Source organism: Garra rufa, chromosome 21 (genome assembly GCF_049309525.1).
Source record: "Garra rufa chromosome 21, GarRuf1.0, whole genome shotgun sequence".
Classification (NCBI taxonomy): Eukaryota; Metazoa; Chordata; class Actinopteri; order Cypriniformes; family Cyprinidae; genus Garra; species Garra rufa.
Genome location: NC_133381.1, coordinates 3869500 through 3887297, shown reverse-complemented (window position 1 = coordinate 3887297; position 17798 = coordinate 3869500). Strand labels below are relative to the sequence as shown.

At 27.2% G+C, this 17798-nt stretch overlaps 1 protein-coding gene across 1 annotated transcript in view; it reads right to left on the bottom strand.

Annotated features, from left to right (window-relative positions):
* sntg2 (syntrophin, gamma 2) overlaps positions 1-17798 on the bottom strand; it is a 96579-nt gene that overhangs the window by 66974 nt on the left and 11807 nt on the right. The window contains exons 2-4 of the mRNA XM_073827180.1: positions 5332-5469; positions 2694-2750; positions 2368-2425 (exon numbers count right to left, since the gene is read on the bottom strand). Coding sequence (XP_073683281.1) covers positions 2368-2425; positions 2694-2750; positions 5332-5469 — 253 coding nt within the window. The remainder of the gene's footprint in view (positions 1-2367; positions 2426-2693; positions 2751-5331; positions 5470-17798) is intronic.

The following is a 17798-nucleotide window of genomic DNA, read 5'->3' as shown; positions in this document are numbered from 1 at the left end:
CTGAATTTTTAGCATCAATACTCCAGTCTTCAGTGTCACATGATCCTTCAAAAAGCATTCTAATATTCTGATTTGCTGCTAAAAATACATTTATTATTATTATTATGTTGAAAACATTTTTTTTTTTTTTTTAGTTTTTAGTTTTAGTTTCTTTGATGAATAAACAGTTCAGAAGAACAGCATTTATCTGACATGGAACTCTTTTCTAACATTATAAATGTATTTATCATCACTTTTGATCAATTTAAAGCACCCTTGCTAAATAAAAGTATTAATTTCTATAATTTCTTTCCCAAACAATAAAAAATAAATGATACTGATTTCAAGCCTTTGAATGGTATAGTTTATAAAGTTACAAAAGCTTTTTATTTCAGATAAATGCTGATCTTTGGATCTTTCGATTAATCAAAGAATCCTGAAAAAAATTATTAAACTGTTTTAAATACTGAAGATAATATTAATAATAATAGAAATAAAAACAAATGTTTCTTGAACAGCAAATCAGCATATTAGAATGATTTCTAAAGGATCGTGTGACACTGAAGGCTGGAGTAATGATGCTGAAAATTTAGCTTTGATCACAGAAATAAATTATTATTTAAAAAAATTGAAAGCCGTTATTTTAAATAGTAAAAATATTTCACAATTTTACTGATTTTGCTGTACTTTGGATCAAATAAATGCACTTTGTCCACTGTCGATTTGCTTTTTTTTTTAAAAACAAAAATACAAATAATTTAGTTTAAATGGAAAACTTACACTACAATTCTAAAAGAAACAGCCAAAAGTAGCGCAACAACCATATTCCAAATATCAAAACTCAAAATAAGTAATTTCCATACCTAAAATACAAACTACCAGTGGCCCTGCTTGACAAAATGAACTTCTAATGCAATTTTATCATAGATACAATTTCAAAGCATTTCAGTAATTTAATCTATGCGATATTTCAAACCTTTTAAGGATTAGTTCACTTACAGAATTTTTTTTACAGATAATGTACTTACCCCTTGTCATCCAAGATGTTCATGTCTTTCTTCAGTTGTAAAGAAATTATGTTTTTTGAGTAAAACATTTCAGGATTTCTCTCCATATAGTGGACTTCTATGGTGCTCGTGAGTTCGAACTTTTAAAATGCAGTTTAAATTAAATTCAAAGGGCTCTAAACGATTCCAGACGAGGAATAAGGGTCTTATCTAGTAAAACGATCGTCATTTTCTAATAAAAATGTACAATTTATATACTTTTTAACCACAAATGCTCATCTTGTCTAGCTCTGCGACAGTTGGGGTATGTTGAAAAACTCCCATCTTATTTTCTTCCCCAACATCAAAATCATCCCACATCGCTGTTTTACCTATTGTTTTTTTGCAAAGGGCATTTAATCTTCTTTGCACGTTCACTTTGTAAACACTGGGTCGGTACTTCTGCAGCGATGTGTTTTAAAGTTGGAGGAGAAAATGAGATGGGAGTTTTCCGACGTACCCTAACTGTCTTGAACTGGAATACACAGAGTTCACACAGAGCTAGACAAGATGTGCATTTGAGGTTAAAAAGTATAGAAATTGTCAATTCTTTTAGAAAATAACTGATCATTTTGCTAGTTAAGACCCTTCTTCCTTGTCTGGGATCATTTAGAGCCCTTTGAAGCTGCATTTAAACTGCATTTTGGGGCACCATAGAAGTCCACTATATGGAGAGAAATCCTGAAATGTTTTCCTCAAAAAACATAATTTCTTTACGACTGAAGAAAGAAAGACTTCTTGGATGACAAGGGGAGTAAATCATCTGTATATTTTTGTTCTGGAAGTGAACTAATCCTTTAACCATTTGATAGCATAACGTTTCAAAGTAGCCCAATTCTGTGGAAAAAATACGGACTTGGCAACCCTGCAGTTCATTCAGTGAAAAAGTGAAAATCCACCCACATATTTGTTTAGAGCTATTTTGGCATGTAAATGGTGCTTGATCTGTGCCGATTTCTATCCTAATTCAGACCAGACCACTTTTTACTGGAGAAAGCAATATTATGGATTATGAACAAATGTCTTAATGATGGATTTGTTTATACAAACACAGCTTTTGGCTTCTCAAGATTTTAACTGAGGGACTGGAGTGCTGTGATGTTTTTATCAGCTGTTTGGACTCTCATTCTGACGGCACCCATTCACATCCATTGGTGAGCAAGTGATGCAATACTACATTTCACCAAATCTGATGAAGAAACAAACTCATCTACATTTTGGAAAGCCTAAGGAAGAGTAAAGGTTTCAACAAATGTTCAGTTTTGGGTGAACTATTCCTTGAAGCGTTATCGCTAGCTTTGCTTTGCTCTACAGCGGATGGGAGGAACGCTTGTCATCTTACCTACTTGATCTTTGAAAATCTTTGAGATGACCACAGGCACTTTATGTTCTGCTCCCCCCTGAAAAGCATGAATAGACGTCAAGGAAATTCACTTCTACATCTAACATCCAGCACTGTTCAGAAATACAAATCTATCGCCTCTTCAAAGATTATTGTGAATAAAACTAATGAGACTTGATCCTTATATCACGCTCCTCTTTGATCTTTGAAAGACTGATATTGTGCAATAATTATCTGGCCTGTGGAGATGCGCATACACTACCTGAGCATGTTTAATTAAGCTCTTTAAAGGGAATGATCAATATTAGAAAGAGCAAAAGACTTACTTTGATACTCAGACCGAGACCTCCAGTCACCTGTCTTCGAAGTACAACAGTTCTGTGCTTTAAAAAATGGGAATTTAGTTGGTAAAATATTCATAGCATCAAAAACACATAATTAAAGAAGAAGTCGTTTGGCAACTTCACTTGAAGCATGTAGACGAAAATGTTTATCAGGCAAAAAATAAATAGATAAATAAAAAAGCAAAAAATAAATAAATATGTTTATATGTTTACCTGCCGATGTGTTTAATGGATTTTTTTCAAACAGCATTTAAAAATATCAACTTTTGAAATACAGGTGATATCAACAAAAAATAATTTAGGAAAAATAACTAAAGTTTTTTAAAACTCCTGTTGACGTGTTTAAGGGATTTTTTTCATTAAAAAACATTTAAAACAAATCTCAAATTTTATAATACAGATAATATCAAGAGAAAATAAATAAATAAAGCCAAAAATCTTTATTTATTTATTTATTTAATTATTATTTTATATATTTTTTAAGAAGCATTATAAAAAAAATCCCAATTTTAAAATACAGGTAATGTCAAGAATATAAGAAATAAATTAAGCAAAAAATTAATTAATGCATAAAAATAAAAACATAAATGAATGATTTTATTTTTCCTGTTGACGTGTTTAAGGGATTTTTTTCATTAAAAAAACATTTAAAACAAATCTCAAATTTTATAATACAGATAATATCAAGAGAAAATAAATAAATAAAGCAAGAAAATCTTTATTTATTTATTATTTTATATATATTTTTAAGAAGCATTATACAAAAAAATCCCAATTTTAAAATACAGGTAATGTCAAGAATATAAACAATAAATTAAGCAAAAAATTAATTAATGCATAAAAATAAAACATAAATGAATGATTTTATTTTTCCTGCTGATGTGTTCAATGGATTTTTTTAAAATAGCATTTTTAAAAAATCTCAATTTTTAAAATACAGGTAATATCTAGAATTATTAAATTAATAAATTAAGCAAAAAAATATATACTTTTGATGTGTTTAATGCATTTAAAATATTTTTTAATCTCAAATTTTAAAATACAGGTAATATCAAGAAAAAATAATTTAGGAAAAATAACTAAAGTTTTTTAAAACTCCTGTTGACGTGTTTAAGGGATTTATTTCATTAAAAACATTTAAAACAAATCTCAAATTTTATAATACAGATAATATCAAGAGAAAATAAATAAATAAAGCCAAAAATCTTTATTTATTTATTTATTTATTTATTTATTTATTATTTTCTATACTTTTTAAGAAGCATTATAAAAAAAATCCCAATTTTAAAATACAGGTAATGTCAAGAATATAAACAATAAATTAAGCAAAAAATTAATTAATGCATAAAAATAAAAACATAAATGAATGATTTTATTTTTCCTGCTGATGTGTTCAATGGATTTTTTTAAAATAGCATTTTTAAAAAATCTCAATTTTTAAAATACAGGTAATATCTAGAATTATTAAATTAATCAATTAAGCAAAAAAATATATACTTTTGATGTGTTTAATGCATTTAAAATATTTTTTAATCTCAAATTTTAAAATACAGGTAATATCAAGCAAAAAAATGTTGTTTATGTAAAATGTCTTTTAAATAACATTAAAGAAAATACAAAAAAACTTAACTTGCACATACAGATAATATTGAGCAATAAATATATAAATCAACAAAAAGAAAAAAGAATAAATGTATTGTATTGTTTATGTCTAATGTGTCTTTTTTTAAATAACATAAAAGCCTCAGATTTTATAAACAGATAATATCAGGAAATAAATAAATAATTTCACTGTTTATGTGGCTATTTTTATAATAACAATTAAACAATAAAAAGACTTTAAAAACCTTAAAATTCATGTAATATTAAAAAAAACTATTTAAATAATATTTTTAATCATTTGTTTAATAACAATAATAACAAACAAACAAAAATAAAAAAATTGATATTAAATAACATAAAAAAGTCTTTCAAATACAGATAATATTAGGAAAAATAAATAAATTAATAAATTAATAACGTATATCAATATATTTAAAAATATATATATATATTTTCTGGCTTAAATGTAGCATGACAAATCACTGTTTTATGATCTTTACTAATCTTTATAAAGACAGGTCGATCGATTCAGATGGGAACACTTTATAAAATTAATCTAATTCTGTAAAACAACATCCAAAGGATTGCAAACAATATCTTATTTTACTTAATGCTAAAAACTCAAAATGTGTTTCGGGGTCAAAGTGACTTTAAATGATGGATCAAGTCACGTGTGGTTATACTAAATTAATTATAAAGATACCCTAAACCTCACTAATGATGTTGAATATGACTATATTGGGTTCTCCAGCATGCTTTGAACACATTTAATGACTTTCATTGTGTTTTGACAGCATCAGCAGTCGGAGTGTGAAGCCACTGACGTCATTTATGAAAGATGATGATGATCATAATGGTGATGCATCTCATGAAACAATGAAGTGGCATGTGCTTCGAGACAAGGATGTCAAATGGAATGAAAACTTGTCTAATGCATCTTGTCCTGTAATCTATCACTAGCAAAACACACTCTTCTGCTGCCGACTGTGAGAACTAAAGGTAAAGACTCAGTACTTACATTTAGATGGCAGTCGCCGCCGCTTACGCAAACCACATCCTGTTTCTGGACGATTAACAGATCCTTCATTAACTTTAAACGAACGTCGTATGTGTTACTGGTGTGTTCGTCGTACAAAAGGGCAAGTCCGGTTTTCGTCTGTTGATAAAATAAGCAAAAACATACATACATGTTAGAAGAAAATATGGAAAATAAATATTCAAACTAATCAATAGTCATATATATATATATATATATATATATATATATATATATATATATATATATATATATATATATATACACATAGAATCATATCTTGGAAATTCTGTCTAATGGAGAACTGAACTTTTAGGATTTCAAAATGACTTTAAAATCAATGCAAAAAAATTATTAATGCAAAAAACCAACATTCAAATACCTGTTTGTCTTAAAGGAACAGCGCACTCCAAAATCAATGATTAATCTTGCAGTCAAAATCATTTTGGGGTCTAAATTGCATAAAATTTGCATGCTTTTCATGCAACACAGTTTTAACACAAATAAATCAATTTACTTAAATGAAACGAGTCCGATTTTGGTCAAATAAAATAAAATAAAAATTAAGCAAAAAAATATATAATAATAATAAAAAAAGAAAATACAGGTAAAATTAAGAATTAAAATTAAATTGAGCAAAAATAAAATATGCATAAATGCATAAATAAAAAAGAGAAAATAAATAAATATTTACATTTTGTTCCTGTTGATGAGTTTAATTGATTAAAAGAACATTTTAAAAAACCTTAACTCTTAATATATGGTTAATATCAAGAATAATTTAATTAAGCAATATTAAATACATAAATAAAAAAATAACATATTTTTTTATATTATTTATCAGGAAATAAATATAAGAAATAAATATTACTGTTGATGTGGCTATACTTCTAAAAATTAACAAAAGACATTAAAAACTTTCAAATACAGGTAATGTTGTTAGGGGAAAGAATAAAGAAAAAAATAATATTAATACTTGACTATTTATGTGTCTGTTTGTTACAATAACATAAAAAACAAATAAATAGTACATTTATTTTACTGTTGAAGTGGAAGACAAATTTAGAAAAAAAAAACAAGATAAATTTAAAAATATAAAAGAAAATACTATTTCTGTGTCTATTTTAAAAATAATAATAAATAAATAAGCAATTCTCTTTAAAATAGCATTAATAAAGACAAAATAAACTTTCAAATACAAGTAATATTAGAAAAAAAATCCTGAATAAATACATTTTATATATTAACTTTATATTATATTTTTTGGATTACAAAAAAGTTCTTGTGAATACATCAATAAAAACGTCATAAAAGTACTACACTAGATTTGTGCACAATATAAATATTGTTAGCTCCTGAAATTCCTATGTTGCTATTTTTTATGTCAGCTTGGATAAAAGCATCTGCTTAAACATCAAACGTAAAAAAATGTGAGTCAATAGCTTTGTGCAGGAAACTCCATGAACATCGTTCTCTTTCCAAATGAGCTATTCCTGTAAAACACACAAGACTGAGATTGATATAAAAACGGCAGCTTTTCTTTTTCTCGCTGTATTTGACTCCACCTTGTGAAGTTGTCTCTGTCTCCTCTGGAAGATAAACAGAATAAATGCAACAGAAAAGTCGCCTGTGGACCTCTGTATGACTTTCAGGTTTTTCTGTGAGTCTGGAGAGCAGTGTTAATTCAGTTAACCCACAAAAGCGTCCCAGAGGAGCTTCCCGTGGCTGAAAAATACTCCTCGCAATGGAATCAATTACAATCTTTATTTATCAGGCTTTGTGTGGATTCACATCTACCGTGAGGATCGCTTTCTTCCTGAAGGGCTCCCGATGCTTTCCAACCTGAGCAGAACCCAGCTGAAGAGCAGGAAATCACAACATCTTCAGTCTTTCTGACAGTAGTCAGTCTCTATCCATCACATTTATTAACTACGCTACACTATACAACACTAACACATACATTACACACCAGAGAGAACCTCAGGTTAAAACAAAAGCTTCATGAGCATAAAATCACAATGTTTCTATCAACAGGATTTATTTAAATTGATATAAACAAATATATAACAAATATATAATAAAACCATTAGTTCAAATCTGGGTTACTGCCAAAATAAATAAATTACTAGCAAAACAAAACAAAACAAAACAAAATAAAATAAAATAAAATAAAATAAAATAAAATAAAATAAAATAAAATAAAATAAAATAAAATAAAATAAAATAAAATAAAATAAAATAAAATAAAATAAAATAAAATAAAACAAAACAAAACAAAACAAAAAATAAAATAAAATAAAATAAAATAAAATAAAATAAAATAAAATAAAACAAAACAAAACAAAACAAAACAAAACAAAACAAAACAAAACAAAACAAAACAAAATAAAACAAAACAAAACAAAACAAAACAAAACAAAATAAAATCTAATTTCCAATTAAACATTTTCCACTAAAATAAAACTGAAATAAAAATGTATAAAACCTGTAGACATTAAAAAATAAAACAGAAAAAAAAAAACATTTCTGGGTGTAGAAAAATTACTACAACTTTATAATTTAAAATTATAATAACATAAACTAATCTAAATGTGTTTCCATCAACAGGATTAATTTAAATGTATATTTTTTTTATAACATTACAGGACTATAATAAATTCTCAGTAAAAATAGAAAACATTATTCTTGCTTAAAGCCATTAGAAATTAAAATCCAGGTTACTAGCTAGTTAATAAAATAAAATAAAATAAAATAAAATAAAATAAAATTAAATTAAATTAAATTAAATTAAATTAAATTAAATTAAATTAAATTAAATAAAATTAAATAAAATTAAATAAAATTAAATAAAATTAAATTTCCAATTAAACATTTTCCACTAAAATAAAACTGAAATAAAAATGTATAAAGCCTGTAGACTTTAAAAAAAATAACAGAAAAAAAAAACATTTCTGGGTGTAGAAAAATTACTACAACTTTATAATTTAAAATTATAATAACAGAAACTAATCTAAATGTGTTTCCATCAACAGGATTAATTTAAATGTATATATTTTTTTTTACATTACAGGACTATAATAAATTCTCAGTAAAAAATAAAAAACATTATTCTTGCTTAAAGCCATTAGAAATTAAAATCCAGGTTACTAGCTAGTTAAATGAATAATAAAAAAAAAATAAATAAAAAAAATTATCTAATTTCCAATGAAACATTTTCCACTAAAATAAAACTGAAATAAAAATGTATAAAACCTGTAGACTTTAAAAAAAATAACAGAAAAAAAACATTTCTGGGTGTAGAAAAATTACTACAACTTTATAATTTAAAATTATAATTACAGAAACTATCTAAATTAAACTAATTTAAAACAACAGCTTCATGAGCAAAAAAAAACACAATGTTTCCATCAGGATTAATTTAAATGTATATTTTTTTATAACACTACAGGACAATAATAAATTCTCAGTAAAAATAGAAAACATTATTCTTGCTTAAAGCCATTAGAAATTATGAATAAATTGTAAAATAAAATCAAATAAAATAACAAATTATTTTAATCTAATTTCCATGTACTAAAATAACTAAAAATAAAACTGAAATAAAAATGTATAAAACCTGTAGACAAAAATGTAATTACTAAAACAGAAAATACAAACATTTCTGGGTCTAGAAAAATTACTACAACTTCATTTAAAATAATAATAACGGAAACTATCAAAATGAATCTAATTTAAATTATTAATAAGCATAGCATTTCAATTATACAAAACACTGAAAAGAAAGAAAAAGTGAATTATTAAAGTTAGATATTTTTCATTTAGTTTAACTTGATGTATAATAAAATTGAAATAAAAATGAATAAAAACTACAGAGACATATTTTAAAAACATACAAAAGTACTAAAACTGAAAACAGAAAATATGAAAATAAAAACTGTCCAAATATTTAAAAAAATATGATAGTATTTCAGTGATACTAAAACAACTCTCATCTGACATAAACATAAATTTATGTTAAAACAAAAGAAAAAGAAACTTAAAAATTGCCAAAAAAAATACACAACTAAAAAAAATAGCAAAATAAACACTAATAAAAATATCAATAAACATTATAGTAGCATTTCATGATACTAAACACTGTATAAAAGAAAAAAGTGAAACAAGTTATTAGTCTCATTTTCAATTATTTTAAAGAAACTAAAATAAAATGAAATAATTAATAAACTATATAGACATTTTAAAAACATAATAGAAATAGAAAAATAGAAATATTTTTCATTTAGTTTAACTTGATGTACACTAAAACTTAAATAAAAATTAATAAAAACAATATAGAACATAAAACTTTAGACATATTTTAAAAACATTAAACAATTATTTAAACTTTAACTATTTAAATAATAAAAGAAAATATTAAAATGAAAAAGTGAACTGAACATAAAATATAAAAAATATTTTTATTCAGTTTAACCAGGTGAATAAAAGTAAAATAAAACATTTAAAAAATGTAAAAAAAAAAAAAAAAATTACTAATACTTAAACTATTAAAATGATAATAGCAGAAATGCAAAATGAAAAACTAATCTAAAATATTAATAAGAACCAAAATAGCATTTCAATGATACTAAACACTGATGTACAAAGAAAAAAGGTAAATTAAAAATATTATATAAAATGTTTTCTCGTTATCAATTAGTTTAACTTGATGTATTAAAATTAAATAAAATAAAATAAAGATATATACACATTTTTAAAAACAAAAAAACTAAAACTTTAATAAAAATAAAAATAATAGTAATAATGAAAAATAAATATTTCAAATATTAAGAACCATTATAGCATTTCAATTATACTAAAATAACAGTGACATACTAAAATAAAACAAACTTAAAAATGATAGACATTTTTTTTTTTAAGTACTAAAAATTTACAAAAACAAAAGTTAAAAACAAAGATAGGACAATGCAAAAAACTAATTCAAAATATTAATAAAACTATAACTCAATTCTATTAAAGTAAGGTTGTTTAAAGCATTAGTAATGGAAAACATTCACAGGTTCAAAAGTGACTTTTGTTTTTCATACACACAGAATATTTCATTTTGAGGCATTCGCTCTTATATTTCAATGTAATTGTCACTTCATAAAGTTTGCAGGATGCACGCTGGCTAAATCAACAGACTCTCATAAGGAAACATCACTCTAGCTGTGTTTATCTGTGCAAACATCGCTGAAAACATCAAACCGCAACTTCTGTGTCATTCAGACGCAGCCCAAGACCATCTGACAGGAATCTCCAAAGACAAATAACAAGCGGCGTGATGTTTGGTCACACACAGATGAACAGCAGCACAGCAAAACCTCCCTCAAGAGACTAAGAACATCCGCATATTTGCTTCGGAATAACTGACTGTGAGTCAACTTATCACAGAAACACAGCGGATGAGACTGATGAGGAAATGACTGGCCGATATTGCAAAAGAGAGAAATTAAATTTTGCATAAATAAAATGAAAAGCGTTGAGGCTGGCGGCCCGAGATTGCTGTTGTTCAACATTCGCTGCATGCTAAAACACCACACTCTTCAGGACAACACATGGACAAAATGTGAATCATTAAAAAGATTTCAGACTGCAGCGGTAATATTTGACATCCATTTCTGATATCTCATTTCTTCATTTATGTCAGGAGTGCAAAATCAACATGTAAAATCAATTTTTGATATTTTGAAAAACACATTCAGTCGCATCTGCTGCGATTTATTTGTGTTTACAATAATGCACCAAAAAGCATCCTTTGGGACTTTTAGGACAAAAGTAGGCAAATTTGAGGAATTATTAATATTTTTATGCATTTAATTATTTTTTTTATTTATTTAGATAGAATAATAATTTATATTCATTTTCCACTGAATTCCGCAATACTGTAATGCAAAAAAAACAAAAAAAAAAAAAGATATGGAAGCACAATTACATATACATATATATATATATATATACACACATATACATCTATAAAAATTTCTTTAAATAAATAAAAAAATAACTAAAATAAAGTTGAAAAAGTACAAAAATTACCTAAACTAATATATATATATATATATATATATATATATATATATATATATATATATATATATATATATATATAAATTACTTTAAATAAATAAATAAAAATTAACTGAAATAAAATTTAAAAAGTTGAAAAAGTACAAAAAACTAAAAACTAATATATAAAGACATAATTTAAATAATACAGAAATTGCCAATTAAATTGAAATATTAAAATATATGAAATAAGATATTATAATAAACATCACATATAATTTATTATATAATTTATAAAAATGGTAAGTTATTATAAAAAATGGCACAATGCAAAAAAAAATTTATACTACACATACATACATATATGTTATTTAATATTGAAAAAATATTTGTATTATAATTTTTTTTAAATTACAAAAACACAGTCAAATTACTAAAACCTAAAATGAAGCATAAAAATATAAAAATGAAAGCAGAAAATATGAAAAATAAAAGGAAAACAAAAATATGAACAAAAGCTAAAAAAAAAATACAGATATTGGCAATTAAATTAAAATATTAAAATATATTAAATATCAAGAAAATACAATATTACATATAATTTCTAAACAAAAAAAAAGAAATAGTTTATATATATATATATATATATATATATATATATATATATATATATATATATATATATATATATAAAATAAATATAAATTATTATTTTATATGATTAAAATATTATTTTTATTAAAAACAATTTTAACAATTACAAAAAAAAATATGTGAAAAAAAAATGTGCCGTATTTTTTCCTTTTGATTTTGAAGTGATATCCTGTATCTATTAGTGCGTGAGCTGCAGAAACATCATGTATTTTGCGCAGTGCATGTGTTTGTCCATCCTGTTTATGCTGCTGATGATGATGAGTCCGGTTCTGACAGAACCACAGTCTCTCAGTTCTGGCCTAGTTCTCTCTCTGGCACCTAAACCCATTCTCCCCGGAGACACCGGGATGTAGGTCAAGTGAGTCTCCCGTTAGGAAGCGGATAATTAATCAAAGTTTGGAGTTAGAGAGCGCGCACACGCTCAACATGCAGGAAAGGTGAGCTTCTGCTATATTCATACAGCGAATGCAAAGATAGCCGGGAAAGCCTTCATTCTCAGGCAGAGTCTCTGGAGAAATCTGGGCTTAGACGCTTCGCTCAAGGCCACAACTGTGGCTGTCACGGCCTGATGGTTTGGTGGGGACTGAAATCCAGATTTGGCCGAAGGATCTGGCTAAGGGTCACCTCTGCATGACGGCCCTCAGGCGCCAACTGTGAGCAAAATTGGGGGAAAAAAAATAAAGCTTCTACAGCCAGACCTCATGAAACGTCCAACAGTATCACCTCAGACAGGAAAGCAGCTTCACATTTCCTTCAGCAAATGCAAACAGCTGCTTTCTATAGTGCTTTTCACTATGCATTTTGTCTTTAGAAACAGCAGCTAGCCAAAGAAGACTGTAACACTGAGAAAACTCATGATATACGGATATTATTTAAACCTAAGATATAAATTCTCAATTTCTTCATTCTCAATACTTGAACTAAAATGCACATTAACTGAAATAAAACATCTAAACATAAAATATATAATATAAATATAAAATCAGTTAGTTGCTTTAAACTAAACAGAAATTAGAGACATTTAAGAACTAAAATGACTATAAAATTATTCAAATCTAAAACTTTGTCTAAAGCAAATATCATCCCTACTCATTTTCCACTGAATTATGCACTTAGTAAGAAAGTTAAGCAAACACAAAATAAATAAAACAAACAAAAGAAAGTAAAAAAGTAAAATAAGTTATACTGGTCAAGACATTTTTATATTGAAATCAGCATATTAAAGTGCAATTAAATATATATATATATATATATATATTAGCCAGGGTTATCATTGTTATATAATAACTCTGTATACACTAGGGATGCAACAATACAGTAAGTCCACGGTTCAATACGTACCTCGGTTTTTAACCACGGTTTTCGGTTCGGTTCGGTTCTGATATCTTGCCACTTCAGTGTGTTTTTTTTTTTGGAACAAATTAACAAAATACTCCTGTAAACCTCTGCACACTAGATAAAGTGTGGTTTAGTATGTGTCTGCTTAATTTTTCTTTTGAGAGAGGTATAATTTTTTTAGACTTTTACGCAAAATAGAATGGGTTTCATTCATACTGGATGCCAGAGGGCGCCCTTGTGCATAAAAAAACACGTCAAAAGCATCAAAGAAGTAGCGCTAATAACGTTCCGTTCCATCTTCTCTAATATGGATAAAAGCATCGCTATTGCTGTAACTTATTAAAAACAAGATATAACGGTAAACGTTTTGAATGATGACATCTAAGGACAATAAACACTCGTCTGCAATAATATATGGTTTATCTGTGTTCTTCAAGCCATCTCAGGTATTTTCATAAGCCATTGCTAATCGACATACATTGAATATGAGTATAGAATTTAGCGTCTGCCTCATTCTGTGATGAGAATCCACATCAGATCACAACATAAGGAAGTTATTTCAAACACTCGACTGATGTTGTGAATTAAAAACAAGTTATAATGTTTTTGTGACTTGTTTTTATAACTTTTGTTGGACAACAGGTTTAGAAAGGCTTATCATTGCATGTCATTAGAATGGAAGATGCTCTGCGTGTTGCGTTATTTTTTTCAAATATAAGAGGGGACGCGTTTTCTCATTTCAGCACATGAAATCGTAGGCAAACATACAGCAAATTCCAAGAGAAATAAAAGGAAGATATTTAGATGCAAAACCGAAAAACCGCAATTCACAAGCGCGTATTGAACCGTGGATGTCGTACCGAACGGTTCAATATTATATTGAGTATTGTGACATCCCTAGTATACACATACATATGTTTTTTTTAATTAAATAAATAAAATGAAATTATTTAATTAAATAAATCTATTTATGAAAAGTTTAAGTACTTAAACTAAAATTTATAAAATAAAAAACAAACTAGACATTTTTAAGTCAAAAGTCAAAAACAAATTGTTGAGAAAATATAGAACATATTTCTTAAAATTTCAACTATAATAGTATATTAATAATACTATTTTGTATAATACTATAATAAAAAAAAAAAAAAAAACATAAACATTTTTGATTCTATTTTATTTTTTTAAAAACTATAATAGAAAATGTAAATAGAAACTATATACAGAAAATATAAAAATCGAATTAATTTTTTTAAACTATAATAATAATAATAATAACCATCCTAAAAATAGCAACACTCATTTAAACAGTGTATTTAATATAAATATCTCTCTTTCTACACACACACACACACGTAAATAATATATATGTTATAAATACAATTGTAAAAAAAAATATATAATTTCAAAGGTCAAATCTGGTATGTACAGTACTTTTTGCAATGCATTTTGTCTCAAGGAATGTCATCTAATCTATAGAGACTATGGCAATGAAAAACTCTCAAAATACACAGTCCATGATATATGAATATGAATAAATGTGACGTCCAAAATTACGGCTACACTGAAGATGTATCTGAATATCTCGCCTGTGTTAGACCATAATAAGAAGCGATCCTCCAGGGAAACGCACGTATGGCATGTGCTTCTTTTGTCCATATGGGTTTTCATGTTTTCTACTGAAGGCCGTCTGGAATCAGGAATAACCCGTGAGAAATGCATCGCCGTTTCAAATCAGTGATCAAGCACTGACTCGCTTTTGTGCATTCTAGAATAAATCCCATAGAAAGCCACTCTTGGGACTGGCTGGAATATAGCATGCAAAGGCAGAAATGAGTTTCTGTGGTACAGTATACTGGATATATATTCAAGTGGCATGTGTAAACGTATCCCAAACAAGACGAGAAGGAACTTTAAAGCGGTGCTGATTCTGTCAGGTTTTTAAAAGGAACCAACTCAAGAGTAAAAAACTCCACAAACTGTGTCCAAACATCTGAAGATATTCTACACATCCAGTGGAGCATTTAAGAAGAAAGCAATGAATGCATAAAAGAGATGCAGTGTGATACAGTGAATAGTTTTCCTCAACCCGGTAAAGACTGACATACTGTATGATATAAGCCAGAAAAAAACTTATTTTTTCTTTTTTTAAATGGAAGTTTACAGAACCGTTTTAAAGTTTGCATGTGTTTTTTGTTGAGTATAATATTTGATACATCAGACATTTGTGGCTCATATAGTCTGATACAGTATGAATATGATGGAAAAACAGCTCAGTTTTATTCAGAGAATGAGGTAAAGTCAATCGCAATTTTGTGCAAATGCTGATATTTTTATATGATGCTTATAATGTGAATCGATTAAATCTTCATAATAGCTTAACAGATACTGACATAAAATTATGTAAATATCAGCCATCACTCTATATCTCCAATAATGTGTCTTAGTAAAATGAGATTGAAATGATCCAAACATATAATGCAATGCAATCCAATGATGATTGAGAGATGAACTAATAAACGTTCCTCAAAAGATGTGAGATGTTTTAGAGGCTTGGGAAGATCATTCCTCCACTGAGGAACAGTGACTCACTGATTTTTCTACAAAATGATTCATGGAGAATCAAGTAAAGTATTAATAGAACGTTTATTCAAAGTTATCTGGCCTTTAATAAGAAAACAAGATTGTCTGTAACATTTATGGAACATTCAGAAGTAACAAAATAATAAATGTTGCATTTAACATTGACAAAACAGTTTTTTACTAACTTTATATGACTTTTTTTAGTAACTTTATTACTACAGTTATTCTTACTAGGGGTCAACTGATTATCGGTGCCGATATTAAGCATTTTTATGGTTATCGGTATCAGTCATTTTCAATAATTTAAACGCATTTTTTTAAAAAAAAGGTTTTGTCTGAGTTTACATTAAATTACATTTTTACACCAGACATACAGTATATATCATTTCAAAATATCGGTTATCGGTCTATTCGATCTGTAATAATAGGTATCGGCCTTGAAAAACATCTCGGTTGACCCCTAATGTTTACGTTTACTTGGTAAAAGTCAAGATTTGACAGCATTTTGAAGCACCAGCTGAATGTAGACATTTGTACAATTACACTAAAGGCCTTTTACTTGATAAAAAAACCCTAACTATCATTCAAACGACAGAATGGAGTAGATTATGTGTGAAATAGGTTTTTCAACAAGTTGATCATTTAGAGGCCTCTCCTCCAGTAATTATTATAGAATGCTGATTCAAAGTTATCTGGCCTTTAATAAAAAAAACAGGATTTTTTGTAACATTTATGGAACATTTAAAGGTAACATTCCCATAATGTTTGCAAAATAATAAAATGTTGGCTTTAACATTCACATAACAGTTTTTTTTTTACTAACATTTTATTACTTTTTTACTAACTTTATTACAACAGTTTTTCTTACTAGGGGTTGACTGATTATCGGTACCGATATTAGGCATTTTTATGGTTGATAATAATCATAAATGTTTCTTGAGCAGCAAATATCAGAATGATTTCTGAAGGATCATGTGACATTGAAGACTGCAGTAAAGACGTGGAAAATTCAGCTTTTCATCACAGAAATAAATTACATTTTAACATATATTCATATAGAAAAGAGTTATTTTAAATTGTAATAATATTTAACAATTTTTACAGCATTTTTGATCAAACAAATGCGGCCTTGATGAGTAGAAGAGACTACTTTCAAAAAATGACCTTCTTTCTTTGGCTTTTGCAAGAGAAAAAGATAAATTTCCACACGTCTACTTTACATAAATCGCTTTTCATAGAACTCCAATCAAAAATAACTCTTATATTGTAATGAACACCATCACTTGGATCCAAAATTACTCACAGAATGATATAAGGCTTTAGTCACGCCGCCCACCCGCATCTACTCCTGTCTGACAGTGACCTTATCAAGCGACAAAAAGTTAGATTTGTTAGATCTTTGATTTTAAATGCCTTTAAGGTCAATTATCTGCTTCAAACGATGATTACTTTTAAGTGTTTGCGTTGTAATTGTGAAATATTGCCTCTAATTTGAATTCACTACAAAGGCGGATGAGAGAGAGCTCCACTGGACGGCTTCAATCAAGATAATAATTAGAAGAAGAATGAAGGTCAACTGCTGTCTGGAGATCAGATCACAGCTGATAATGTCACACCGCTGCAGGGCTGGAGCGCCACGGATATAGTCTTTTTCTCCTTTGTCTTTTGAGGACGACTGTAATAGTCGATATAGATGAGGACTTAAAGCGTGTGCCTTATGCAATTGTAAACAGGGAAACTGTCTGAACAATTGAACGGGCCGTGTGTGTCTTGAGTGTTCAATATCAAAGACATGCCAATCACTGAGTTCAAGTGTGCAGCCGTTCTGATAA